The 27,519-nt window shown below is 42.4% G+C and overlaps 2 protein-coding genes across 2 annotated transcripts in view; both read right to left on the bottom strand.

Annotated features, from left to right (window-relative positions):
- LOC110533641 (transmembrane protein 211-like) overlaps positions 1 to 3,067 on the bottom strand; it is a 179,306-nt gene extending 176,239 nt beyond the window's left edge. The window contains exon 1 of the mRNA XM_021618051.2: positions 1,933 to 3,067. Within this exon, the coding sequence (XP_021473726.1) occupies positions 1,933 to 2,250 (318 nt within the window). The 5' untranslated portion in view covers positions 2,251 to 3,067. The remainder of the gene's footprint in view (positions 1 to 1,932) is intronic.
- A 121-nt stretch (positions 3,068 to 3,188) lies between these two features.
- On the bottom strand, positions 3,189 to 26,081 carry LOC110533640 (A-kinase anchor protein 10, mitochondrial). Its single transcript, XM_021618050.2, has 15 exons — positions 25,827 to 26,081; positions 22,876 to 22,923; positions 21,995 to 22,189; positions 18,607 to 19,140; positions 18,063 to 18,161; positions 17,630 to 17,714; positions 17,314 to 17,437; positions 16,927 to 17,063; positions 12,508 to 12,652; positions 10,262 to 10,426; positions 9,883 to 9,995; positions 9,158 to 9,240; positions 5,276 to 5,328; positions 5,077 to 5,169; positions 3,189 to 4,924 (listed from the first exon to the last, which is right to left on the bottom strand). The coding sequence occupies exons 1-15, from the start codon at positions 25,846 to 25,848 to the stop codon at positions 4,919 to 4,921; spliced, it is 1,902 nt and encodes a 633-aa protein (XP_021473725.2). The 5' UTR covers positions 25,849 to 26,081; the 3' UTR covers positions 3,189 to 4,918.
- Positions 26,082 to 27,519: the final 1,438 nt, after the last annotated feature.

The following is a 27,519-nucleotide window of genomic DNA, read 5'->3' as shown; positions in this document are numbered from 1 at the left end:
GGTGAGACTACTCCGAAATGTGTCAAAACCCAGAGATGAAACCTTTCAAATAAAGTGATAACACTCTTCAAAAGGTCCCTGGAACATTAGTTGCCAGCACAAATACATGGAATTCGACGTCAGCAATACAGTACCTCCTATCCACAAACACCTGAATCTCCATCATTTGAAAACATGAAGGGCTAAAAGTACTAGAATTATTCACCCATTCTGCTCTGCTTTGTGTACTCTGTTCAGACCTGTTTGCCTGATCCAGTATAAACCCCATCTTCTACCTGTGTGGGAAAACTATAGTAGCTACGCATTTGATTCTTTCCTGCACACAGCCCCTAGCTACAACATCTGAACTGCCACTTAATTATATATGTTAATTTATCCTGCTCATACATAATCATAACTCCTGAGGAAGCTGGTGCGATATTGCAGTTTTTTTTTTACAGCATGGTCGTGGGTCCAACTGGCCTGCTTTTTATAATCTAGAATGAAAAGGACTGGAATGCACTGAACAGCTCTACGGGAATACCCATGGTGCAATGCAACTGGACTCCCGGGGGGCCCCATGCTTCTGGCTGCCCCAGAGATGCAAATAAGATAACTTACACAATCACACATTTCATTTGAAGTTAGCCAACATAGTCACTTAGCACAAGGTCCCATAGCTTTACCCCAGTCTTTTCTTAGCACATGCCCTCATTCTGTTTTGAATGGACTTCAAAATGTTGAATTCTAATGCTTTTCAAAACTGGATCACTGCTACTACATTAAGACCATTGATTGTTAAAAACCATAAACTATTTAACAAGAGGAGCAAGAGCATCTCTCCCTCATAGTTTGTGACCCATTAATGACCGTAACTAAATTAAGCACTATGCTATGCTTTGTCAAAGCAAAGCATTCGTATTCTGAATAGGAAAACCTGAAATCCTAGGGAACTGTAACCAGTGTCTGGGTCTGTGGCTGGAGGTAATTATGTAACCAGTTATCCTCTGAGAATTAAAGAAACAAGACCACTGACTGAAGGTGGAAGTGTGTGATGTGAGAGATTCCCTATGGCACTACAATACTGTCATCTCACTCAACTGCCATGCAAACCATGGCCCAGCTCCTTAGCTTCAACAAACAATTTAGCTCAGAATGAATAGTAACATAAGAAATGTCAGGTCCTTATTGCTAGTTTTACAGTTCATTACTACTGTAGCTACGCCCCCCTGAGTGTACTTTACTACCTATTAATGGTACCTAATTCCTAGTAGTGGTAGAATAGAAACCCATATATCGGCCAGATAAGGTGCCAAACACTTGCCCTCTGCTGGTGAGAGATTAGCCAAAATAGACACTGATGGCACACGGCCCCTCTCCATCCATCCACCAGAGAGCCTGTTGCTGTGAAGGTTAATCCACAACCCCAGCCTTGTCAACAGGTCTCACCTGAGGGCAAGGACCTTTCATTGTGACATAACTAATTCAATAACACCTGTTGACTATGAGCTTGAACAACACCTAATGGAAATCTATACCTACTCCTTTGGGAGATCAGTGTTCAGCAAGTGTTCTGTTTATGGTTTTGGTTGGATTTAGTTCAATCTCATTGATTGTGCATGCTGCGATGTCCATCATCAACAACACTAAAGTCACTATATTGGAGTCCTGAATACACTCAAGATAGTGATGCAGGAGCAGCAATGGCTCAAAGTCCTCTCTCAGCTGGTCTTATAAGACAAAGGGGTATGTTTGCTCATCACAGACAACATAATGAACACTATCCTTTGTGGATTCTGGAAGCCACTGCATGATAATGTAGTTGCTAAGTTATTGAGATGTAATAACAATGTAATAAACATTGTTGCCATTGTACGCAACACTGTTTACTAATTTGTTACCATAACACATTCATTCAAGTATTGCATGTATGATCCATGTATGATCATGTACCTGCCACGAGCTGGATGGAATCTCAGCGAATTTCCCGAGTCCTCCGAAGGTGTAGCATCTGTACATATGGTCCAGGGACTCGGAGCAGTGCCAAAGTAAGCCGAAGCTCACCGAGTCCTTGTTTTTCAGATGGTCCTTGACAATCCACGCAGATGATATAAAACTGAAACTACAAATAGCGACCAGAGCGGAGGACAGGAAGACCCAAAAGCAGCCCACACAGCTGAACATCCTCGCAGCTTGGGGCAACGAGTAGCTCAGAGACAGATCGATCCCAACCCCGGCTTCTTTCTTCTTCCGATCCAGCAATGAATGCATTTGGAGCTCACACACCCAGAAGAGATCAACTGAAGCTCTCCCCAACAAATTTTACACCAGCAGCAACAGAACTAGTTAACAATTTGTTATCCGTGATGATTTAAAAGGATATTCCAGTGACCCAAACATCGGCTCGTGATTTCATAAAAGAGTCAAACATGAGCACTTCTAGGTAAACAAGCTGCCACCTCAACAAGAAGTAATGTCTCCTTTAAATAGGCTATCCGCGACTATACTTGAGAATCTAGAAATATGAGTCACAAATGCTGTTTGTCACACCCGAAACAGAGTTGCGCAACTGTCATTCCGTAGATGGTCGCCGCATGGAAATATGGAACTATCAAATTATCTTAATCGAATTTATTTTACTCACGAGATGCAAAATAAAACATATGTTAGTGTTGCTGTGTATAGGTCCGGGTATTTGAGTCGCCGCGCTTTGTTCAGCAGGAGAAGCAGTGGTTTTGGTTACGCGTGGTAACCAGTGGGCAACACAACAAAGGTGTCCACGTTAGCGCGCGCGTCATTGCGCACAGGGAATACTCAAGTGGGCGTATCCCCATCAAGAGAAATGTTGAACACCTTCACTTGTGTCCTCATGTTACTTACGGTAGGTAAATACATGTTTAGAGCAAAGTGATACTAAACCACAAAGATTGCCCATTTGGCTAAACATATGCTAAAGTGCCCATGTTTTACTACAATTGTCTGTGGGAAACAAGAGGAACTAATATTTACAGTGAAATAACCTAGTCCTAATTATTATTGGACAAAACGCTATTTTTGTCGTTTAAACAAACATCCAAATCACTGAATATTATATACTTATTGCTAATCATTTGTAGTTAGACATTTATCTTTCTCATTTATGTTTCAATACAGTCCACATTAACCAGTGGGGGGCAAATGGCATTGCAACAAGAAAAATCAGATTTTGCTATTTGATAACGTTGCCTACTTTAGCTACAATATAGGCAGAAAAGTTTAATTACATGAATGCCATAAAATACTTACAATAAAGTATATCATACTGTACAACATAAAATGAGGATAAAACAATTTGGATGAGCAAAACTGCAGCAACAACACCAATAGAGCTTATGCAAAAGCTTACCACACACTTGAAACTGCACTGGGATGAGCATTCATTTGCTGAATTACAGGTTGCATTACCATCTGGCAATACTAGAGGTTAAATACCCAAGTGCAATTAACAACGTGATGGCCACAAACTATGACCAGCCAACAAGCTAATGACGACTGAAATAGAGCCAAATCCATCCCTGTTTGGCAGCAGACAAGATTTCATACATAATCAGTGCAAAGAGAAAGAAGTCTGTAACTTTCCATCATTAGTAGCATTTCTGTCCCTTCTGTATAAAAAACTAAATAGACAAACACAAGGCAAACATTTCAATAATATATATATATATTTAAATCAAACACAATTTAAATATATTATAGATTAAGAACACATAGGTCAGAGAAACAATATTAGCGGTACATAGTACCAAAATAGTATTTTCTGGTTCTTTTCCACACATCTCAATGAGGTTCAAGCAAAGTCATAATAATCTTAACATTACTGAGTACACTTCAATGAGATTTGCTTAAACATTGCTTTCGACAGTACATACAAAAAAGAAAACTGCAACAATCACCATAAAAAATAACTAACATTAATATATGGGGGTAAACCAGAAATCTACATATTTATAACAATACATGGAGTAGCCTGGAGTTCTTCTTTCATTGCAACCGTAGCATGTCTTCTTCAGGCCATAATACGACATATCTATTCATTAGCCTATGCTCTCTAATGATATGGACAAGGTGCCAGGGGTCGCCAGAGCTACAGGTAGATGGTAAGACCAGGAAATCAAGAAGGTCCATTCCAGTTTGACTGTAACATGTCTGACCTGCTCTAGAAAGTACATTTGGGCACAGCCAGGAGGGTAGGAAAGGAAAACTCTGACTCACCATCTCATCATAGTAACCCACCCCACTGACAAAATACACCAGGACTGCCAAGGAATATAAGCAGGATACGCATCTGCCCCTATTTCCAGCTGGAATTTGTGGGGCATTAGTCTGACCACTTTCAAATTGATTTAATCTAAAAACAAAGAATGAGGAATGGGCAAAGGCGGTAGTGGTGGTTGGGTTACGGAGAGAAGATGGCGAGGACAACCTAGTCTTCTTAGTGATTGCTTAGTGAAGGATGCTTCAGGCCCCTGCAGGCTCCCTCTTAGATGGCATGGTAACAGAAGTAACCACGGCAGCACCATTGCTTTCTGAAGTGCTGCTCTTTCTGACAGCTCCCGTTCAGCACCATTTTGCGTCCTTGTTGTCATCCCTCCTTTTTGTTCTGGAAGGAAGGAAGTCGGGTGCTCTTTGTGCATCCGCCTTGTTGGCTTCATAGATACCTTCATAGTGTTACGACGATATACTTCAAGTCTTTCGCTCACGCACATATATTCACACACAAACCAGTACAAGTTGATGCAGGAGATGATGGAATGCTTTTGTTCTTCTACTTTCATTGATGTGTTTCACCATAAGGTGAATCCAGTGTGCAGTTCATCACTGGACTAGGTGACATCCGTCTGTCACGGTCTGTCTCTATAGGATGAAGGGAGTGACAATCTTTTGGTTCTCTACTGGAGGGTCATAACTAGGGAGAGAGATGGATAATGAAACATGGACAATCATCATACAACAGTAAACTTGTCATGACTGAAGTCATTTTATTTGATATAGTTGACTACTGTATTAGATAAATGCAATGGCTTGGGGCATACAGATATCCGGAACAATTTGACATACTTTAGTGGATTTGTCAGGACTGTTGTGGTGCGCCTGGTGTACTACGTCATTGACGATCATCTTAGCGATCTTCCAGGCCATTTCCTCCTGGGCCTAAACACACATAGAAAAGTTACAATTCAATATGTTCATCATTCCTATTATTCATTAGTTCAAACGGATTGAACACAAGAGGAGCTTGTTTTGTTGGTGTACACACCTCGTCTGAGTTGCCTTGAACAAGTTTCTTCATGGCTAGAGAAAGTATGGAACCTGTGAGGAGAGAGAGAAGAGTGAGTGAAGAAGATGTAAATATTCAGAGGACAAGCCTCTCATCTATTGTTCCTCTGAAACAGGTATTCCCAAACTGGGGTAAGCAATGCCATTGGGGGTACAGCAAATAAAAATGTGATTCACATAAAAAGTTAAATAATAATAACATTTTCAAACAGCCCATTTATGTTTTCCAACGGGGCTATACATTTGGGTGAGATTTTTTTCTCACCTGAGTAGCCTCGTTTCACTGCCAAAAATAAAATGACACCATCTAGTGTTTAACGAAACAACAACACAATGTCAAATACAGGTAGCCTAGTCAAATAATGAACATCTAATCACATTAACTGTTACTCTCTCGTGGGTATTCCACTAACGTTCCGTATGTAGCCAAACGTAGCTGTTGCTCATTCCATTTGCTCGAAAATGTATAAATGGTTAAAAAAAGTAAGGCCCACGTCCATAAAGACACATACCAGCTCTACTGGTAGTACTGCTACTACCAGCAGTACTACACCTGCACCTGTCGACGACAAGTTGTTCTGCTTCCACAAGCACATCCAATGCTAGTATCAGTAATTCTACATTTGTTGTTAGCCCAGCTAGCATGGACAATGACAGTTGTGAATCTGATGCAGCTGAAGAGCTACTAAGCACCGCTCAACAGACAGGGACGTTGGACCATCGAAGAGGCTCAAATAGGATGAGATCTACATTGACTTGGGGTTCACTTAGATTGGGAGTAGTGCCTTTCCTCAGCCACAGTGTGTAATATGTGCAAAAGTACTATCTCACAACTTGATGAATCCTTCACTCTTGTGCAGACATTTAGAAACAAAACATGCCAATATGAAAAATAAGCCACAAGAGTGTTTGGAGCGAGAATTAAGACGACTTTCAAGTAGTAAGACATGTATAAAAGCAACAGATACCATTAATAAGAAGGGGCTAGAAGCATCTTATATGGTGAGCTTCCGATTGGCTAGGATAGGCTAGAGCCATACTATTGTGGAGGACTTCATTCTTCCTGCTGCCGCAGATATGGCTGGGGCAATGCTGGGGGAAACGGCATTGCTGGGGGAAACAACACTGTTTCACGACAAATTGGTGACATGTCAGGAGATATTTTGAAACAATTACTGCTTCGCATTCAAGCCAGTGAATTCTATGCATTACAGCTGGATGAGTCAACAGACGTGGTGGTCCTGGCACAGCTCCTGGTATATGTCTGTTACGTTTATGAGGGGTCAATTAAGGAAGACATCCTCTTCTGCAAACCACTGGAAACCAGGACAACCGGAAATTACATTTTTAAAGTCCTGGACAGCTTTGTGACATCAAATTACTTTGGTTGGTCAAGATGTGTTGGTATCTGTACTGATGGCGCAAAAGCCATGACAGGGAGACATAGTGGAGTGCAGTTGCTCCCGACGCCACTTGGGTACACTGCAGCATCCACCGAGAGACTCAAGCTGCCAAGGGAATGCCTGACAGTTTGAAATACACTTGTGTATTTTCTGCACTATGCAATGATGTGGGCAGCGACCATGTACAGCTTTTACAACACACAGAAATGAGTTGATTATCAAAGGGGCAAAGTATTAACACGTTTTACATTTTTTTTATTGGGAGACGAGCTTAAAGTTCTTTACTGACCATCATTTTCACTTGTCTGACCACTGATTTCTCACACGTCTGGCCTATCTGGGTGATGTTTTTTCCTCACCTGAATGATCTGAATCTAGGATTACAGGGACTCTCCTCAACTACATTCAATGTGCGGGACAAAACTGAGCCTATGATTAAGAAGTTGGAGCTCTTCTCTGTCTGCATTAACAAGGACAACACACAGGTCTTTCCATCATTGTATAATTTGTTTGTGTACAAATTAACTCAGGCTTATGGACAATGTAAAATGTGACATAGCAAAGCACCTGAGTGGGTTGGGTGAGCAATTACCCAGGTACTTTCCCGAAACGGATGACACTAACAACTGGATTCGTTATCCCTTTCATGCCCTGCCTCCAGTCCACTTACCGATATCTGAACAAGAGAGCCTCATCAAAATTGCAACAAGCGGTTCTGTGAAAATCTTATTTAAAATCGGAAGCCACTGCCAGATTTCTGGATTGGGCTGCGCTCAGAGTATCCTGCCTTGGCAAATCACACTGTTAAGACACCGATGCCCTTTGCATCCACATACAGTGGGGCAAAAAAGTATTTAGTCAGCCATCAATTGTGCAAGTTCTCCCACTTAAAAAGATGAGAGAGGCCTGTAATTTTCAAGTGGGAGATCTTGCACAATTGGTGGCTGACTAAATACTTTTTTGCCCCACTGTACCTATGTGAGAGTGGATTCTCAGCCCTCACTAGCATGAAAATGAAATACAGGCACAGACTGTGTGTGGAAAATGATTTGACTGAGACTCTCTCCAATACAACCCAACATTGCAGAGTTATGTGCATCCTTTCAAGCACACCCTTCTCAACCTGTGGTGAGTTATTCACAATTTTCAATGAACAAATAAAGTTTTATATGTAAGATGGCTAAATAAAAGGGCTAAATGATTGATTATTATAATTTTATTATTTGTTCCCTGGTCCTATAAGAGCTCTTTGTCACTTCCCACGAGCCAGGTTGGGACAAAAACTCACACTCATTCTTGTTATTATTTTTTAAATTACCCCTTTTTCTCCCTAATTTCGTGGTATCCAATTAGTAGTTACAGTCTTGTCCCATCACTGCAACTCCCGTACGGACTCAGGAGAGGCAAAGGTCGAGAGCCGTGCGTCCCCCGAAACACAACCCAACCAAGCCGCACTGCTTCTTGACACAATGCCCACTTAACCCGGAAGCCAGCCGCACCAATGTGTCGGAGGAAACACTGTACACCTGGCAACCGTGTCAGCGTGCACTGGGCCCGGCCCGCCACAAGAGCCTCTAGAGCGTGATGGGACAAGGACATCCCTGCCGGCCAAACCCTCCCCTAACCAATATGATGCTGGGAAAATTGTGCGCCGCCCCATGGGTCTCCCGGGCGCGGCCGGCTGTGACAGAGCCTGGACTCAAACCCAGAATCTCTAGTGGCACAGCTAGCACTGCGATGCAATGCCTTAGATCACTGCGCCACTCGGGACGCTCCACTCATTCTTATGTTTAAGAAATGTATCGTATAGTGTGTGTGTGTGTGTGTGTGTGGCGGGCTTACGATTGCAAAAAACAACATTTGAGAGTGCGCTGACCCTGGTGCTAGAGGGGGTACGCAGCTGGATATTGAATGTTTGAAGGGGTACGGGACTATAAAAGTTTGGGAACCACTGCTCTGAAAGATACTAGACATATGAGGTACATTTATCACAGCACAGAATTCTCTTGGAATGCGATCGATGCATTTGGAAGAAACTGAGGGCTGGAAAAGTTGGTTTATGATTAGAGCAATGAAATCTACTAAGAAAATGCATTCAACATATACAGGTTTAGTCCAGGACTTTTATATGGATTTCTTCTGTTCTCAGAGAACATTCTCTTCTAAGAAGTCCTAAATATTATATTCATGTTATACTGTATAGTCTTTTATAAGAACTAAAAGCGCCTTGCGTTGTATTTGGGGTGCCCCACATATTTAAACCTACTTTCTTTTTGCAGTTAGGATTAGAATAAAAGACAATACCCACACCATGCATGCTTGAGAGACATGACACAAATTATACAGGCAACAATGAACAGTAGAGAGAGAAAAAAAGGAGAGAAGAGAGAGGGCAAAGAGAGAAAATAAGAGAAAAGAGAAGTAGAGAAAGAAAGGTATAGATTGTCAATGTAAATTACCCTTGGATTTCTTCACATCCGGCTCTGGTTCGGCCTCCCTGATGAACTGGCCCAGCTCGTTCACTTTCCCAAACGTCATTCTTCTGAATAGAGAGGGGACATAGCCAATGATGTCATAGATACCAGATATCTATGGAGACAGCACCCTGTTACTAGACTGGTCCCACATTAGTTTGTGCTGTACAGCCAACTCCTATCGGCGTTGTCATTTGGTCCCAGCACAAACAGATCTGGGACCAGGCTAATCTCTTACTGCAACTAGGACACTACTGGGGCTGCACTATATCAGCCTGTGTGTTTGGCCTATTAGACTGCTATAAGGTAATGGGGATAACCTACAAATCTGCGGTCACACTGAGGACCGCATGGTGGAGTCTTTGAAAATATGCTTTTTAACATCATATATTCATTCATAACATGTTTGTATTTGGAGTGGTTTAGGTCACACATCGGTGGCCATTACACTGGCTTTACTTAGCTTGCATCAAAAGAACCCTTTTGGGAATATTACATTAGTAAAATCAGGCTAGTTCAGGGGTAGAAATGGGGGAAATTTAGCACCATTATTTGACTATTTTCTAAAATATCATCCAGTAGAGAAACATATGGGTAAAAAAACACCAGATCAAATAGTTGAAATTATAAATGTTGTTTACAAACGACAATACTTAGAGAATGCTGAAAATGTATATCTGAGAAGGCCAGAGGAGGTTATGCAGATTTACCCAGCGTAGGGGCGCTGGTACAGGGACTCTGGATCCAAACTGGCTATGTCCACCGTTATCGCCTCGTCAAAATTTTTCAGGATTTTCACTGCTGCCACCTTTTTGGTAGCTTGCTGTAATGAGAACAAATATAATACTTTGCACAGTTAGAGAAGAACTAGAGGGAATAATATTCCACGTACGAAGCTATTTACTCAAAGTTCATTATCTCCTAAACGGTTCAGGAGGGAAAATGACTAACAGACAAAGGTACAAGTGCTACTGCTGTTGAACAATCATTCATTCATTCATTCGAGTGCACATAGACAAACTTTTCAAAATGTCTCATGAAATTAGGAAAATGTCAGGGTGTGAGTAGGTCAAGTGTGGGGTTATCTACCTGGGTTTGAGAACCCTCGGTAGCATTGGTGCTGCGGTCACCATCTGGGGCCACGCCTTGACCGGGAGCGCTGGCCAGGACAAACTCATCCGCTCGGACAGAGTTGATAAGGTCACTCAGATACTTGTAGTAAAGGTTACTCGACAGGAAGCCTGGCATGTAGACCTGAGGGAAGAAAAATGACATGAACTTCAAATTAGCAAAGTTGAACTTGAAAATGCAAGAGGGACATGCCTTTCAGTCATAAAGGTCTTCCGTTTTCTTCAGAGAATGGCAAAGTGTTTCAGCATCATCCCTAGCCTTTGGCAACAACATAGTAACTCAAAGCCAGTTGAAGTCGGAAGTTTACATACACGTAGTTTGTAGTCATTAAAACTCGTTTTTTTCAACCCCTCCACAAATTTCTTGTTGAATGTAGTTTTGGCAAGTTGGTTAGAACATCTACTTTGTGCATGACACAAGTTATTTTTCCAACAATTGTTTACAGACAGATTATTTCACTTATAATTCACTGTTTCACAATTCCAGTGGGTCAGAGGTTTACATACACTAAGTTGACTGTGCCTTTAAACAGCTTGGGAAATTCCAGAAAATTATGTCATGCTTTTAGAAGCTTCTGATTGACTCAAATTATGTCAATTAGCCTATCGGAGGTGGACCTGTGGATGTATTTCAAGGCCTACCTTCAAACTCAGTGCCTCTTTGCTTGACATCATGGGAAAATCAAAAGAAATCAGCCAAGACCTCAGAAAAAAAAAAAGACCTCGACAAGTCTGGTTCATCCTTGGGAGCAATTTCCAAACGCCTGAAGGTACCACGTTCATCTGTACAAACAATAGTACGCAAGTATAAACACCATAGGACCACGCAGCCGTCATACCTCTCAGGAAGGAGACGCGTTCGGTCTCCTAGAGATGAACGAACTTTGGTGCAAAAAGTGCAATCAATCCTAGAACAACAGCAAAGGACCTTGTGAAGATGCTGGAGGAAACAGGTACAAAAGTATCTATATCCACAGTAAAACGAGTCCTATATCAACATAACCTGAAAGGCCGCTCAGCAAGGAAGAAGCCACTGCTCCAAAACCGCCATAAAAAAGCCAGACTACGGTTTGCAACTGCACATGGGGACAAATATCGTAATTTTTGGAGAAATGTCCTCTGGTCTGATGAAACGAAAATTGAACTGTTTGGCTATAATGACAATTGGGGGAGGCTTGCAAACTGAAAAACACCATCCCAACCGTGAAGCACGGGGGTGGCAGCATCATGTTGTGTGGGTGCTTTGTTGCAGGAGGGACTGGTGTACTTCACAAAATAGATGGCATCATGAGGTAGGAAAATGGTGTGGATATATTGAAGCAACATCTCAAGACATCAGTCAGGAAGGTCAAGCTTGGTAACAAATGGGTCTTCCAAATGGACAATGACCCCAATCATGCTTCCAAAGTTGTGGCAAAATGGCTTAAAGACAACAAAGTAAAGGCATACAAACCTGACCCACTTACACCAGCTCTGTCAGGAGGAATGGGCCATAATTCACCCAACTCATTGTGGGAAGCTTGTGGAAGGCTACCCAAAACGTTTGACCCAAGTTAAACAATTTAAAGGCAATGCTACCAAATACTAATTGAGTGTATGTAAACTTCTGACCCACTGGGAATGTGATGAAAGAAATACAAGCTGAAATAAATCACTCTCTACTATTATTCTGACATTTCACATTCTTAAAATAAAGTGGTGATCCTAACTGGCCTAAGACAGGGAATTTTTACTAGGATTAAATGTCAGGAATAGTGAAAAACTGAGTTTAAATGTATTTGGCTAAGGTGTATGTAAACTTCCGACTTCAACTGTATATGTATTGCTCTGGTACCACTACCTTCAATAACCCCAAAGGCCAATAACCCCATAACCCCTGGTAATCTAAACCTTATGGTTCAATCTAATAATGTTGTTTTTTAATCTAATTTCCTAGTGATTTTACAGTTGAGAGTTTTCAGAGTGACCCCTGTGTGTCCCGTATCAACAAATGTATTTGACCCAGGTTAAGATTGTTGGGCCAGTAACCGGAAGGTCTCTGGTTTGAATCCCCGAGCCGACTAGGTGAAACATCTGTCTGTGCCCTTCAGCAAGGCACTTACCTCTAATCGCTCCTGTAAGTCACTCTGAATATGAGTGTCTGCTAAATGACAATTTATTTTTGTTTTTAAGTAAAATGTTACTGTGTGACTTTCAACCCCTCACCTTTTCCATGGTGGTCCAGGCCTGTCTGAGAGGAGTGGTGAAGCAGTCTGGTAGAGGCCCTCCTTCCCGGCATATATTAGACTCTATCTCCATCCGCACAGAGTCATCGAAACCCAGCGGTTTGGTGGCTTGGAGTGAGAAATACCTGGGGAGGGAACATATCCCACCACTATTAAACTGGTGTCCTAATAAACAAGCCAGACTGAGTAATGCTGTGGGGTTTAGGCAAAGATTTTGTGAAGGCAAATATATAGTAAAGGCAAATACAGTGCATTGCGAAAGTATTCAGCCCCCTTGAACTTTGCAACCTTTTGCCACATTTCAGGCTTCAAACATAAAGACTTGATTACACACAGGTGGATTGTATTTATCATCATTAGTCATTTAGGTCAACATTGGATCATTCAGAGATCCTCACTGAACTTCTGGAGAGAGTTTGCTGCACTGAAAGTAAAGGGGCTGAATAATTTTGCACGCCCAATTTTTCATTTTTTGATTTGTTAAAAAAGTTTGAAATATCCAATAAATGTCGTTCCACTTCATGATTGTGTCCCACTTGTTGTTGATTCTTCACAAAAAAATACAGTTTTATATCTTTATATTTGAAGCCTGAAATGTGGCAAAAGTTCAAGGGGGCCGAATACTTTCGCAATGCACTGTATATAATAAAGGCAAATATATAGTAAAGGCAAATATGTAATAAAGACAAATATAGTGTAAAGACAAATACAGTGTAAAGACAATGATGGTGTGAAACCAAAAATATTAAGCAAATACACTCAGTGGCCTGTTTATTAGGTACACCCATCTAGTACCGGCTCGGACCCACTTTTCCTCCAAAACAGCCGAATTCTCTGGGGAATGGATTCTACAAGGTGTCGGAAATTTTCCACAGGGATGTTTGTCCATGCTGACACAATGGCATCATGCAGTTGCTGCAGATTTGAAGGCAGTACATTCATGTTGTGAACAGCCTGTTCCATCTCATCCCGAAGATGCTCTATTGCAGTGGTCACCAACCTTTTGAGTCAAGATCACTGAGTCTAAAATGCAAGCCAAGATATACTACTCAGATTTTTTTCTCTCCAAACAGGACTTAAAAAAATATATAAACCCATGCAACATTAACCAATTGAAAACAGTTCTGTAGCAATAAGGTTTGTGCAGTAGGCTATAGGCCCAATAAATTATCACTGTATATTGGCTCTGCTTCAATTGCCCTGCCAATGTTGTTCTTCTCAGACCATTTTGAAATTATATTTTAACATTTTAGGTATATGATCACACTGGTAATAGATCATTTGTTGTATTACTTGTGAGGCACAGCTGAGTGAGCTCAATCTTTTTTTCTCCGCTGAGAAAAGGGGACAGACAGTCTTCCAGCTGATGGCAAAACTTAAGTCGCACTGCATTATTTCTGCCTTATGCACCAATTCATGTTGTTACTCTATGATCAGAGAAAGTTAAATATTCTTTGATATTCGAAAAGACAAGCCGCTAATAATAACAATGTTAGCTTATCGGAAAACGTTGCTATACTCATTCATTGCAGCTGTTGCAGTGCTGTTTGCAGTGTGAATGGAAGTAGGGAAAACACACATTTTATGGCTTATAAGTGTTACTCATAAAAACAGCAGCTCTTTGCTGTATTCGTTGAGTCTCTCCAGTCATGGTTTTAAACGTTTAGAAATCTCACAGTATCACATTTGCTATGCGTTCGAGGCTTCTTTTTACAGTCTACGGCTCGAGGAAACTTTGCAGGCACAGTGATCTGACCTCTCAATGGCCAGTGATAGTCCTATAATTGCACTTGCTTTGCTCTCTGAGCCTGCTGGGTAGGCAGAGTTCTACCATCAGACACATGAAATGATTCAAAATAGGAACACTTTGCCTTCCTGGCAATAGGGCTACTAAATAAATGCACCTACCACCAAAAGTGCAAAATATATCAAAATAGGAACACAAGGCTTTATTGTTTTTGTTTTTTTAAACCAAAATGTTTGGTGATTGACTATGAATGCCTTGGAGACCACTGCTCCAATGGGTTTGGTCAGCAACAATGTTCAGATACGCTGTGGTGTTCAATCATTGCTCAATTGGTCTCAAGGGACCTAACATGTGCCAGGAAAACATTCCTCACACCATTACATCCCCGCCACTAGCCTGTACCATTGACACCAGGCAGGATGGGGCCATGGACTCATGCTGCTTCTGCCAAATTCTGACTGACTCATCAGACTAGGGAATGTTTTTCTCAATTGTTCAGTGTTGGTGATTGCGTGACCACTGAAGCTGCTTCTTCTTGTTTTTAGATGATAGAAGTGGAACACGATGTGATCGTCTGCTGCAATAGCCCATCCGTGACAAGGAGTTGTGCGTTCTGAGATTCCGTTCTGCACACCGTTGTACTGTGCCGTAATTGGTCTGTTTGTGGCCCGCCTGTTAGCTTGCAAGATTCTTGCCATTCGTCTGCGACCTCTCTCATCAACAAGTTGTTTTCACCCACAAGACTGCCACTGACTGGATGTTTTTGCTTATCACACCATTCTCAGTAAACCCTAGACAGTGTCGTGCGTGAAAAGCCCAGGAGGACGGACGTTTCTGAGATACTGAATCCGGCACGCCTGGCACCGACAACCATACCACTCAAAGTCGCTTAGTTTTGCCCATTCTAATGTTCAATCGAACAGTAACTGAATGCATCGATGCCTGTCTGCCTTCTTTATATAGCAAGCCATGGTCACGTGACTCACTGTCTGTAGGAGCAAACCATTTTCATGAACGGGTTGGTATAACCTAATAAACTGGCCCCAGTTTATACACTGCTCCAAAAAATAAAGGGAACACTAAAATAACACATCCTAGATCTGAATGAATGAAACATTCTTATTAAATATTTTTTTCTTTACATAGTTGAATGTGCTGACAACAAAATCACACAAAAATGATCAATGGAAATCAAATTTATCAACCCATGGAGGTCTGGATTTGGAGTCACACTCAAAATTAAAGTGGAAAACCCCACTACAGGCTGTTCCAACTTTGATGTAATGTCTTTAAAACAAGTCAAAATGAGGCTCAGTAGTGTGTGTGGCCTCCACGTGCCTGTATGACCTCCCTACAACGCCTGGGCATGCTCCTGATAAGGTGGCGGATGGTCTCCTGAGGGATCTCCTCCCAGACCTGGACTAAAGCATCCGCCAACTCCTGGACAGTCTGTGGTGCAACGTGGTGTTGGTGGATGGAGCGAGACATGATGTCCCAGATGTGCTCAATTGGATTCAGGCCTGGGGAACGGGCGGTCCATAGCATCAAGGCCTTCCTCTTGCAGGAACTGCTGACACTCTCCAGCCACATGAGGTTTAGCATTGTCTTGCATTAGGAGGAACCCAGGGCCAACCGCACCAGCATATGGTCTCATAAGGGGTCTGAGGATCTCATCTCGGTACCCAATGGCAGTCAGGCTACCTCTGGCGAGCACATGGAGGGCTGTGCGGCCCCCCAAAGAAATGCCACCCCACACCATGACTGACCCACCACGAAACCGGTCATGCTGGAGGATGTTGCAGGCAGCAGAACGTTCTCCACGGCGTCTCCAGACTGTCACGACTGTCACATGTGCTCAGTGTGAACCTGCTTTCATCTGTGAAGAGCACAGGGCACCAGTGGCGAATTTGCCAATCTTGGTGATCTCTGGCAAATGCCAAACGTCCTGCACGGTGTTGGGCTGTAAGCACAACCCCCACCTGTGGACGTCGGGCCCTCATACCACCCTCATGGAGTCTGTTTCTGACCGTTTGAGCAGACACATGCACATTTGTGGCCTGCTGGAGGTCAATTTGCAGGGCTCTGGCAGTGCTTCTCCTACTCCTCCTTGCACAAAGGCGGAGGTAGCGGTCCTGCTGCTGGGTTGTTGCCCTCCTACGGCCTCCTCCACGTCTCCTGATGTACTGGCCTGTCTCCTTGTAGCGCCTCCATGCTCTGGACACTACGCTGACAGACACAGCAAACCTTTTTGCCACAGCTCGCATTGATGTGTCATCCTGGATGAGCTGCACTACCTGAGCCACGTGTGTGGGTTGTAGACTCCGTCTCATGCTACCACTAGAGTGAAAGCACCGCCAGCATTCAAAAGTGACCAAAACATCAGCCAGGAAGCATAGGAACTGAAAAGTGGTCTGTGGTCACCACCTGCAGAGCCACTCCTTTATTGGGGGTGTCTTGCTAATTGCCTATAATTTCCACCTGTTGTCTATTCCATTTGCACAACAGCATGTGACATTTATTGTCAATCAGTGTTGCTTCCTAAGTGGACAGTTTGATTTCACAGAAGTGTGATTGACTTGGCGTTACATTGTGTTGTTTAAGTGTTCCCTTTATGTTTTTTGAGCAGTGTATATAAAGAAACGGATGGCTTACTTGTCATAGAGGATCATGGCGTCATTCTGGGCCTCCTGGCCGTCGTATTGTCCCGCCATTGCAGCCAGCTGGTCCTGGAAGTTATCTGCTGCCAGCCAGAACTGCAGGATATTCACAGCGTCCTCCTTCTCCATGTACTGGGGAGACACACAGACACACACCATGTTAGCTTCATTACCAATGACTCTTCTATTAACACCTACCATATGGCACTAATGTCAAGTAGAATAGAGAAGAATAGAATAGAAACAAATAGATTAGAAACACCAGTAGCACTAACAGCAATAACACCAATGAATAAAACAGCAATTCATATGAATTAACTTGATAACATACTGTGGTTGTGTTTAAACAACATCAATTGTGGGGTCCAGTTGTTGTGCTCACCTCAGAGAAGTAGAATAGGGCCGACTCACAGAACAAGATGTCTGCCAGAAACACTGAGCCACTGGTCAACACTTCCATCTGGTACTTACAGAAATGATGGCTGCGCAAGAATTCACTAAAGTGCCTGGGAAATATAAATGATATGTGATCACATTTACATTTATGATATAAGAGTGGATATACGAGTGGTTACACTTTAATCATAGGAGACAAATCATGAACCATACAGAAAACACTGGCATTCAACATTCATATGAGAAATTGTCAATCTTTCAATGGATACTAGAACATGAAGACTGGAGAATCTAAAACGTACTGTTGCTCCATGATGGAGAAGACGACTGACTGTGCAATGACAAAGCAGTTTGGGTCCACCATTCCATCCTCGCCACAGATTTTAGCTGGCAAAGTGGAGAAAGGGACTAAAACAGTCACAATCACACAACGGATTATCAATTCATCCACAAGTTAGTTATCCTGAAACTTTGTTAAATGTACTTCACAGACGAGAGAGGATTAGGGCAGATTTGATCTTTAACTAGGTCTAACCTTCATAGGAATGCATACAGTACTCATACAGTTCTGATAAAATACTTGTACAGTACACACACACACACACACACACACACACACACACACACACACACACACACACACACACACACACACACACACACACACAGAGACTGCACTGTCTTACAGTTAAAGTCAATACTAATGGCAAACAGGTGGGGGTACTCATTTCTTACCGACTATGTCGTTTCTAATCTGTTCTGTGATGGGGATGGGCCTAGCAGCGTCTGGAGAGATGTACTTGGTGAAGATGTTCACTGCATCTCTCTCTATACCTACAACACACAGGTGAAAATGGTTAACAGTCTGTCACAGGTGTCAAATTGTGTACAACTCAGATATTGTTACCTTCAACGTGCAATTCAAATAAATGAAACTTATTCTCACAGCCAGTTGTTTCACATGGTGGAGATTAGAACAAATATAGCTAATACACTACCCTTACCTAGTCAGAGTGTTGTGCAGTCATAACAGTAAGGTAGGAATATAGAGAAATTATGGTACAGACATTATGGCCCAACCCAAACATGCATAAAAACACAAATTATAGCCCAACTCATAAAAAAAGGATTGTGAGAACAGCCATAGCGTCTCTCTGTAACATTCACCACCAGCCGGCTCAGACAGACTCCAGGCTACTTACTTAACCATTATTTGTACAGGTAAATTAAGAACAGATTTTGATTTACATATTTATTTATGAAGACCAGTCAAACGTACTCTTCATGAGCTTGTCTGAGAGCTCCTTGAGGGCGTGGGTGGACTGCAGCTTGAAGGGGGTCCCTGTCCTGGAATTCTGCCTGGGGGGGGTATCTTCCCTGCTGGGGGTGCCTGGCCTCTGGTCCACTAAGGAGCTAAAGGAGTCCCTGTGGACGAGCTGCACAGTGGGGCCTTCACTACTGTTACTGTTTATCTCCTGGGGGCTGGGGGTAAGGGGGTGAGATGAGGGGGGCCTGGGGACAGAGGGTAGGTCCACGTCTGGGGGGGAGGAGGGGTCGGGGGAGACAGGGGTGGAGGCAGGCTCGGCAAGGGAGCTGTGTTTGATGGAGTTGAGACTGTTGGCCCGGACCCGGCACCAGCTGGTTGAGCGGAAGCTCTCTGCCTCCAGCCAAAAGCGGACCAAGTGGTCGGACCCACGGGCCTCCTGGAACTGGATGTAGTAGGGCATGGCCACATTGTCCCGCAGGATCTGGTCCACTGTCTTAGACAGGCGTGAACGCGTCTCAGAGGCCAGGTAGTTCACACTAGAGTGCCCTGAAAACACACCATAATACTGAATAAAACCACTGTACAACCATACAGTATGATCACACTGGACTGTTCTGAAACACACAATGAACCAATCAAAACATCAATCAAACGTCTTTAGAAAGCCCTTTCTACATAATCCGTTCTTACAAAGTCTAACCCAGCCTAAACAGACACAGCGGACCACAGCATACTGAATGAAACCACACACGATCATCCACAATAAAAAAATAATACTTATCTAAAACCTATTCAACTATGGCACTGTTCCCGGGTCATATGATCAGGGAGGCCATGTGAATGTATGACTGAAGCCTGGCTGGATGCCTCCATTACATAATGGACTAGAGTAGGAGCACTAAACAGTGATCTGGTGTTTTGTGATGAGTGTTGTGTGCTCCTAGTATCAGCTCCAGAGAGTGGGCAGGCTGCCACGTATGACTGATAACCGGCAGCTCAGCCCCCTCTCCCACCCCTTCACTCCTCTCTCCCTCCACCCCTCCCTTTCTCTCTCTCGCTCCTGTACAAGAGTTCACACCCTCAGAGCACTGTCTGGGGTCTAGTCACTGTAGCACAGTATAGTCACGCTACCCTACTGCATTTCAAGGCCTCCCCCTCCCCCAACACCGGTAAGTAAAGACCTGTCCCAGCACTATCATAAACATTACTGGTGTAGCTGGCTGCTGTGGCACTATAAATTTAGTGCCTGATATCTACCTATTTATGAAATGGTTCATTTAAATAGCCTACATCAGAGAAAATAAGATTTAGGGAGTTCTTATGTATCATAATCAAATAAAGTATTTGTCACATGCGCTGAATACAAGTGTTGTAGTAACTTTACCATGAAATGCTTACTTACAAGCCCTTTCCCAACAATGCAGTTAAAAGTTAAGAAAATTTGACAAATGGATAAAAATAAAATAGTAACACAATATAATAACACAAAATAACAATGATGAGGCTATACAGGCTATATACAAGGAATTCCGGTAACAAGGTCAGTTTACTGGGATACGAGGTAGTTGGGGTGATCGATTGAGGTAATATGTACATGTAGGTTTGGTTAGGTTAGTTGATTGATTTAAGTACTATGTACAGGTCGCCATTTAATTAACCCAGAAAACTTCAGTACAGGGTTTTTTCTGGATAAAAAAGGGGCTTAGGTGGTGGGCATGGCAGAGGACATGGCAATGAGCACGGTCAGTCCGTCAGGGTGGATACATTTTAGAAAAAATATTTGAGGCCCCCATCTTGGAGGTGTTGAGAAATATTAGCATTTTTATAAAGGAATACTTTGGGATTTTGGCAATGAGGCCCTTCATCTACTTCCCAAAATTAAGATGAACTAGTGGATACCATTTGTAGGTCTCTGTGTCCAGTATGAAGAAAGTTAGTTTTGCGAGCCAATGGTAACTAGCATTAGCACAATGACTGGAAATCTATGGGTATCTGCTAGAATAGACTTCCAGTCATTGCACTAATTTAAAAAATGTGTAGTGGATCATTTATTTTTCAGTTTTAAATAGTTTCCTGCAATTCTATGCATTTCCCATGGCTTATTTTGCTCTAAAATAAAAAATAAAATACGCAAAACAATGAATTTAGTAGTATTCATTTTATTAGTTATCCCTGACTGTCTAGCTTTTATTTGAGTTATTGTTAGTTCTTAAAGATTATATCATAAAAAAATATATAAAGGTCCATTCAATTTTCTACATACTTAAAATTTGGTCATAGTTGTTTAAGTTTACACTTAGGGTTTTTTCCAGACTGAAAATGTATTTACAATGTATTATTTACACTGTTTGGACTTTGGTGACACAGAAAAATACTTAGGCGGCCAACCCAATGATTACAACGGCAGCAGAAAAATACCTGCAGTATGATGCATGAGATATAAGGAGTTTTCCTGATCAGGTCATGTGGTCCCTCAGGAAAAACTCTGGGCCCTTGTTATGAGTCATACTAAAAATCTTTGGTAAAATCTCTGGTAGTGTGCTGGTTGGTCAAAAGGCTAACTCATGCAGGAGTGCGTTGCAGGATTGGCCTTGAACCAATCGCGGAAAGGCCAGGCCTGTTAGTATTTAAACCAATTCAACCAGCACCATATCCACCATCTACTATTATCACATTGTATCAACTCGCTGAAGCATTGGCACACACGGTCCAGTCAGAAGGAGAACTTAAAAGAGAAAGATCATCCGTTAAAAATCACTAAATAACTATTTTTTCCTTTCTTAGATCTAGGATGAGTTTAGCCTTTTATTTATTTTAATTTAATTTTTCACCCCCTTTTCTCCCCAATTTCGTGGTATCCAATTGTTAGTAGTTACTATCTTGTCTCATCGCTACAACTCCCGTATGGGCTCGGGAGAGACGAAGGTCGAAAGCCATGCGTCCTCCGAAACATAACCAAACCAAGCCGCACTGCTTCTTAACACAGCGCGCATCCAACCCGGAAGCCAGGTGCACCAATGTGTCGGAGGAAACACCGTGCACCTGGCGACCTGGTTAGCGCGCACTGCGCCCGGCCTGCCACGGGAGTCGCTAGTGCGCGATGAGACAAGCATATCCCTACCGGCCAAACCCTCCCTAACCCAGACGACGCTAGGCCAATTGCGCGTCACCCCATGGACCTCCCGTTCGCGGCTGGCTGTGACAGAGCCTGAGCTCGAACCCGGAGTCTCTGGTGGCACAGCTAGCACTGCGGTGCAGTGCCCTAGAGAGTTTAGCCTTTTAAATTATAATAAATAAGAGCGGTCACTTAATCCTAGATCAGCACTTCTTCTCTGAAACGCTTGTGAATACGTTTCCTGAAAACTATGAGACAAATCAGAAGAATACTGGAGGCACATACCCAGATCCCCAAAGTGTGCAGCCTCCATGTGGCTGGGCTGTTTCTTGAGGATGGCCGTGCGTCCGTGGGCAAAGGAGTCCATGTTTGCAGAGATGGCGTTGATGGCCACATGGCTGGGCCCCGCCACCTCCAGGATGGCATGGTGGTTACGGAGGCTATGGGAGGGGGAGTGGGGGCTTGCTGGGGCTACCAGGGCTGGGGTTACAGGGGAGGAGGAGGGTGGAAACATAGGTATCTTATTTCCTTTGATCAATACAGAATGTAGGCTTCGCTTTCTAGAGAGAAACCCAAAACACCAACAAAGTATGTTATGTACGAGGTTATGGGTTCTGAAAAAGGCCTACTTCTTTAACTGAATGGTGTAGTGATCTAGTACATAACTGTGCCCAGTTAGAGCTCAGTGGGTGCTGGGACACTTGTTTTCTTTAACGCTGGGGTGTGGGGATTGCGAGACAGTGTGCTCTGTGTAAATGTTAACTTAGCCCTTTGAGCCTGTCTAAGAATATAAAATACTTCACTGGCATCTCTCTAAAAACTCTTAAACCCAATCATTTAAAGTCTGAACTTTGGACATAAATTAGGCCTACTAGCTGATATATGTGTGTTATTACCTAAATCAATACATTCTCTCTCAGTACATTTACAAAGACAAATATAAACACCTACAAAAAGAGAAAGCTCAGAGGGAAATACCGCTACCTTCAAAAAAGTGAGTGAACATAACACTTCAACTAAAGAGACACTTGACTGCTTTCAAAGAACTTCACACAAGGACCTTATTTCCTCTCTATTTTCAGGGCTGCTAAAAAAATGAAACATCAGACGGCAGCAGCACAGTATTATAATTCATAATTTCAAAGTAGTAGTAGTTCGGTACCCACCTCTATTGACTTTTGCATCAACTGGTTGCTCGGGTTCCTTGCCTTTTGCTATGGGTCAAAAAGGAATTACATAGCATTGTAATTAGAGCATGCTCTAACATTTGATTCACAATGCAGGGTGAGATCAGTGACCGGAATACTGTGCCTGAGTTTCATTGTAGGGTAAAGCCATATGGATGATGATGATGCAGTGTCACTGAAAACTTAAAGGGATAATTTGGGATTTTGGCAACACGGTCCTGAACTCGTGGATATCATTTGTATGTCTCTGCGTGCAGTTTGAAGGAAGATGCTAACTAGCAGATACCCATAGACCTCCAGTCATTGTAGCAGATACCCATAGACCTCCAGTCATTGTAGCAGATACCCATAGACCTCCAGTCATTGTGCTAATGCTAGTTAGCATTGGCTTGCCAAATTAACTTTAACTTCCTTCATACCGGGCAGAGATCTAAACATGGTATCCACAAGTTCGTCTGACTCTGTGGAAGTAGATAAAGGGCCTCATAGTCAAAATCCCGAAGTACCTTTAACTATACAGTTACATAATGGCCTAGGCCTGGTCGGGAAACAGATATGCCTGTGACAGTGGGATAACCTTGACTGTTAAGCAAACAAATAATTATAACTATTTCCCTCACTGTCATGCACAGATAAGACCAGGAGAGAGGAGCAAACTACTTGTGTGAGACTCCTAATTGGAATAGAACAGAGTTATTCTTCACATTGAAGCATGGCTGCTATCTTACAAGGTGTGTTTATTGACTAGAGTGGTGTTGGTCTATCAGCTCGATGTCACTTCATTGTCATGGTGTTACTGCAAAGAACCCTCATCATCACCATAAAGAACAGTCTGGAACCAAAGTCCTGTTTTTCTACACATTTCAGTCCTCCTCCATTACATAAAGTAACAGAATATGCCTGGTTACAATTGTGTGGTGAAAGTGAACCTTTTGCGCATGACATAAATAGTTTTCCTGAGGCGCTTTCAGTGTTCGGTAGAGAAGTGGGGGAAAGATGGAAGGCTCTTTTTCATTAGAGGCATCAGATGGTTAGCACATGGTTATGTCTACCCACCTCAAAGAGCTTTATAATTTCAATCTGTATATAAATAGGTCTCTGCATATGACTGATTGTTATCATCATCATTTCATATTATCCATGGTTTGCACTGTTGGCCAAATACTTTACAGTAGCTGTCAAGACAAATGTGTGTTGTGTGTGTTTTACTAGCCCCAGGAATGGAGGTCTATAGTTTGGGCTAGTGATTTACATGCAATCATTTTTGCTTTTATGTCTTTGGACCACAATTCCAATGTAAATACTGAGTTAGCCTGGAGCAGTGGTCACCAACCTTTTCTGAGTCAAAATCATTTTCTGAGTCAAAATCCCTTTCTGAATCAAAATCCCGTTCTGGGTCAAAATGCAAGACGAGATCTACCGCTCAGATTGAAAAATCATGACTTAAAAGCACAAACCTATGCAACACTAACCAATCAAAAACAGTTATGTAACAATGAGGTTTGTGCCGTAGGCTATTGGCCTAATACATTATCACTGCATATTGGCTATGCTTGAATTTCCCAGCCAATGTTGTTCTTCTCAAACCATTTTGAAGTTGTATTTGTATTTGTATGATCACTGGTAAAAGACTATTTATTTGATTACTTGTGAGGCACAGCTGAATTTTCTATTTTTTTTTACTGGACTGGCGGCCTGCATCTTATGGTCAGTCTGAGGGGAGGGAGGGAGCAGAGGTTCTATGATCTCCTTACTCCTATGATCAGGGAAAGTGCATTATTCCTCGATGTTAAAAAAGATAAAAGCGCAAATAATAACAAAGATAGATAATCATAACATGCGCATTGTATGGCTTATAGACAGTGCTGCATAACAACTTAAACATGAATTTACTCATAAAACTGCAGTTCTTTGCTGTATTCGTTGGTTTTAAAAGTTTTTAAATCTCACATTATCAACTTTGGTGTGCGTTTGAGGTTTCTTTTTACAGTCCTAGAGTGCGAAGAAACTGTGCAGACACCGTGATCTGAGCTATCTGATTGGCCAGCGGTGGAAATACAGTTGCACTTGATTTGCTCTCAAGGCCTGCCGGGTAGGCGGAGTTCTACCTCCAGACACATGAAACTGTTAAAAAAAGGAACCACTTTGACTTGCCGGCGCTAGGGCAGCTGAATCAAGTGCACCTACACTCAACAGCGCGAAACGAATAAAAATAAGAATGCGAAGGCTTGATTTTATCGTTGTTTTTGTACATACATGTTTGATGATAGACTAGGAATGTCTTGGAGATCGACCGGTTGGTGACAACTAACCAATAGCCATTAAACTAAACGCCACCAAAATTTCCAACATGCCAATGAAGAATGCCTAGCCCTAAACCTACTTATAACGTTACTTGCATGGGGAACTATCCATCCAACCACCATGGCATAGTTGACTGGCATGGAAGACAGCCAGTGACCTAAACTAAAGAAACATTACCGTGAAATTATTAGGAAATCACCAAATGTAAGGCTTTCAGGTTAATTAGTATCTAGGTAATAACCAACATAATCTACATTCTCCAAGAATTCATTGCTATCGATCATGGTCAGGCATACTAGTAGCTAGCTAAGTATTAGCACCACAGCATCAGCTAGCTAACGTTAGCTACTTAACGTTAGCAGTAGCAAAAACTATTGAGAAGGAAAGCTGCATTAGCTAGATCGTGTGGCTGCCAGTTTTAGCTCTTCAGATTTGAAACACATAACTACAGAAACAAATTGGTATTTGCTATATTATCCAGCGGATATTTTGTCGGCGTGGACTTGACACAGACCTGTCAAGCGCATTCTCATCTGTCATTACTAGCCATCGCGCATTCCTCAACCTCTCCCGCGAGCCTCTTTACGCCCTTTGGCTCGCGCTAGCCGGCTATCATACTTCCTTACCTTTCCTTCTGAAAAACGACATGACGATTTTCACGCTCTGAATGTATCCTCAGCTCAATGACAACATCCCGTGGATTCCCGAGTCCCTTCATTCATATACGTCGATTCTTGACGATGGTAATGGGTTTATTTGCGACCGAGGAGAATGGGCTGTCAAATCCAAAACTTCCCCCTTCTGCGACCAGTGGCCATATTGTCAATATTGTCTCACTTCCGGACATGATGACGCGGCAGCGTTGTGGGAAACTTGCATTATTTGTTAGTGACAGTAGAGGGCAGGATCCACTATTTTACTGTAGAACACTATACTAGGGGTGTAATCATTAGTCCAAACCCTAGTCATGGTCCCAAAACGAGAGTTTCTATTGGACAAATTCAGGTATGTCCCGCCCAGTTTCGTTCGTTTTGCGCCCCATGGGTGTAATCGTTACTCTAAACAGTTAACGAAAACTAGCGTTTCAATTGAACAGGTTCAGCAACAGGACGGGTCCAACTGTTTGGAGTAATGATTACACCCCTCTGCGAAAGGGAATAGAAAGGAACACTGCGCAACCTAGCTCTCCAACGTGCATGAGGTGCGAACTCAAGTGAAGAGGATATTCAGCAACTCTTGGTTAAACAGTGGATGTTGATAATAATAGTAAAACCAACGCAATTCGGCACTTCAGGGTCTTACAGAAAGAAAAACAAAAGTAGACTTTTAAACATTTTCAAATTTCTAAAAGTCTAAATCAATCGCAATGGGAATACAAAATATTGTGCTTGGTTAAAGGGGCAATCAGCAGTCGCTACATTCATTTTTGGAATTATAATATGTAGGCTACCCATTGATTCTTGAAGAATATAACCTATAAATGCATCATGAGCTTAGTTCAACTGTAGTACCCCATCAGAACCAAAAAAAGAGATCAAATCACATTTTATTTGTCACATGTTTTGTAAGCAACAGGTGAAGACTAACAGTGAAATTATACTTACAGGCCCTTCCCAACAAGGCAGAGTGAAAAAATATAAATAATAGAAACAATAACACAAAGAATAAATACACAATGAGTCGCAATAACTTGGCTATATACCCGGGGTACCAGTACAGAGTCCATGTGCATGGGTACAAGGTAATTGAGGTAGATTATGTACATGTATGTAAGGGTAAAGTGACTCGGCAACAGTATAGATAATAAACAGTAGCAGCAGCGTATGTGATGAGTCAAGAGTTAGTGCAGTCGGATGCCAAGCAGTTGCCATACCAAGCAGGGATGCAGCCGGTCAAGATGCTCTCAATGGTACAGTTGTAGAACTTTCTGAGGATCTGGGGACCCATACCAAATCTTTTCAGCCTCCTGGGGGGGAAGCGGTATTGTTGTGCCTTCTTCACGGCTGTGTTGGTGTGTGTGGACCATGATCATTTCTTAGGGATGGGGTCACAGAGGAACTTAAAGCTATCGACCCGCTCCACTACAGCCCACTACACCTTGTTTTACTGCAATGTTTGTAAACAAACTGAAACATGGTTAAAACTACAGTGCATTCGGAAAGTATTCAGACCTCTTGACTTTTTCCACATTGTGTTGCATTACAGTCTTAGTCTAAAATGGATTAAATAAAACATGTTCCTGATCAATCTACACACAATACTCGATAATAACAAAGTGAAAACAGGTTTTTAGAATTTCTTTGCAAATGTATTAAAACT

The sequence above is a fragment of the Oncorhynchus mykiss genome, chromosome 10 (genome assembly GCF_013265735.2).
Source record: "Oncorhynchus mykiss isolate Arlee chromosome 10, USDA_OmykA_1.1, whole genome shotgun sequence".
Lineage (NCBI taxonomy): Eukaryota > Metazoa > Chordata > Actinopteri > Salmoniformes > Salmonidae > Oncorhynchus > Oncorhynchus mykiss.
Note: the sequence above shows the minus strand (reverse complement) of the source record. Positions and strands in the feature narration are given on the sequence as shown.

Bases quoted from the DNA above. Each gene is read 5' to 3' on its own strand.
- LOC110533640 (XM_021618050.2), bottom strand. From the start codon at position 25,848: ATGTCGTTTTTCAGAAGGAAAG. The intron at 12,653-16,926 runs GTAAGCCATCCG...TTCCCTCCCCAG, and splicing joins GCCATGATCCTCTATGACAA to GTATTTCTCACTCCAAGCCA. The intron at 9,996-10,261 runs GTAGATAACCCC...TTCTCATTACAG, and splicing joins CCGAGGGTTCTCAAACCCAG to CAAGCTACCAAAAAGGTGGC.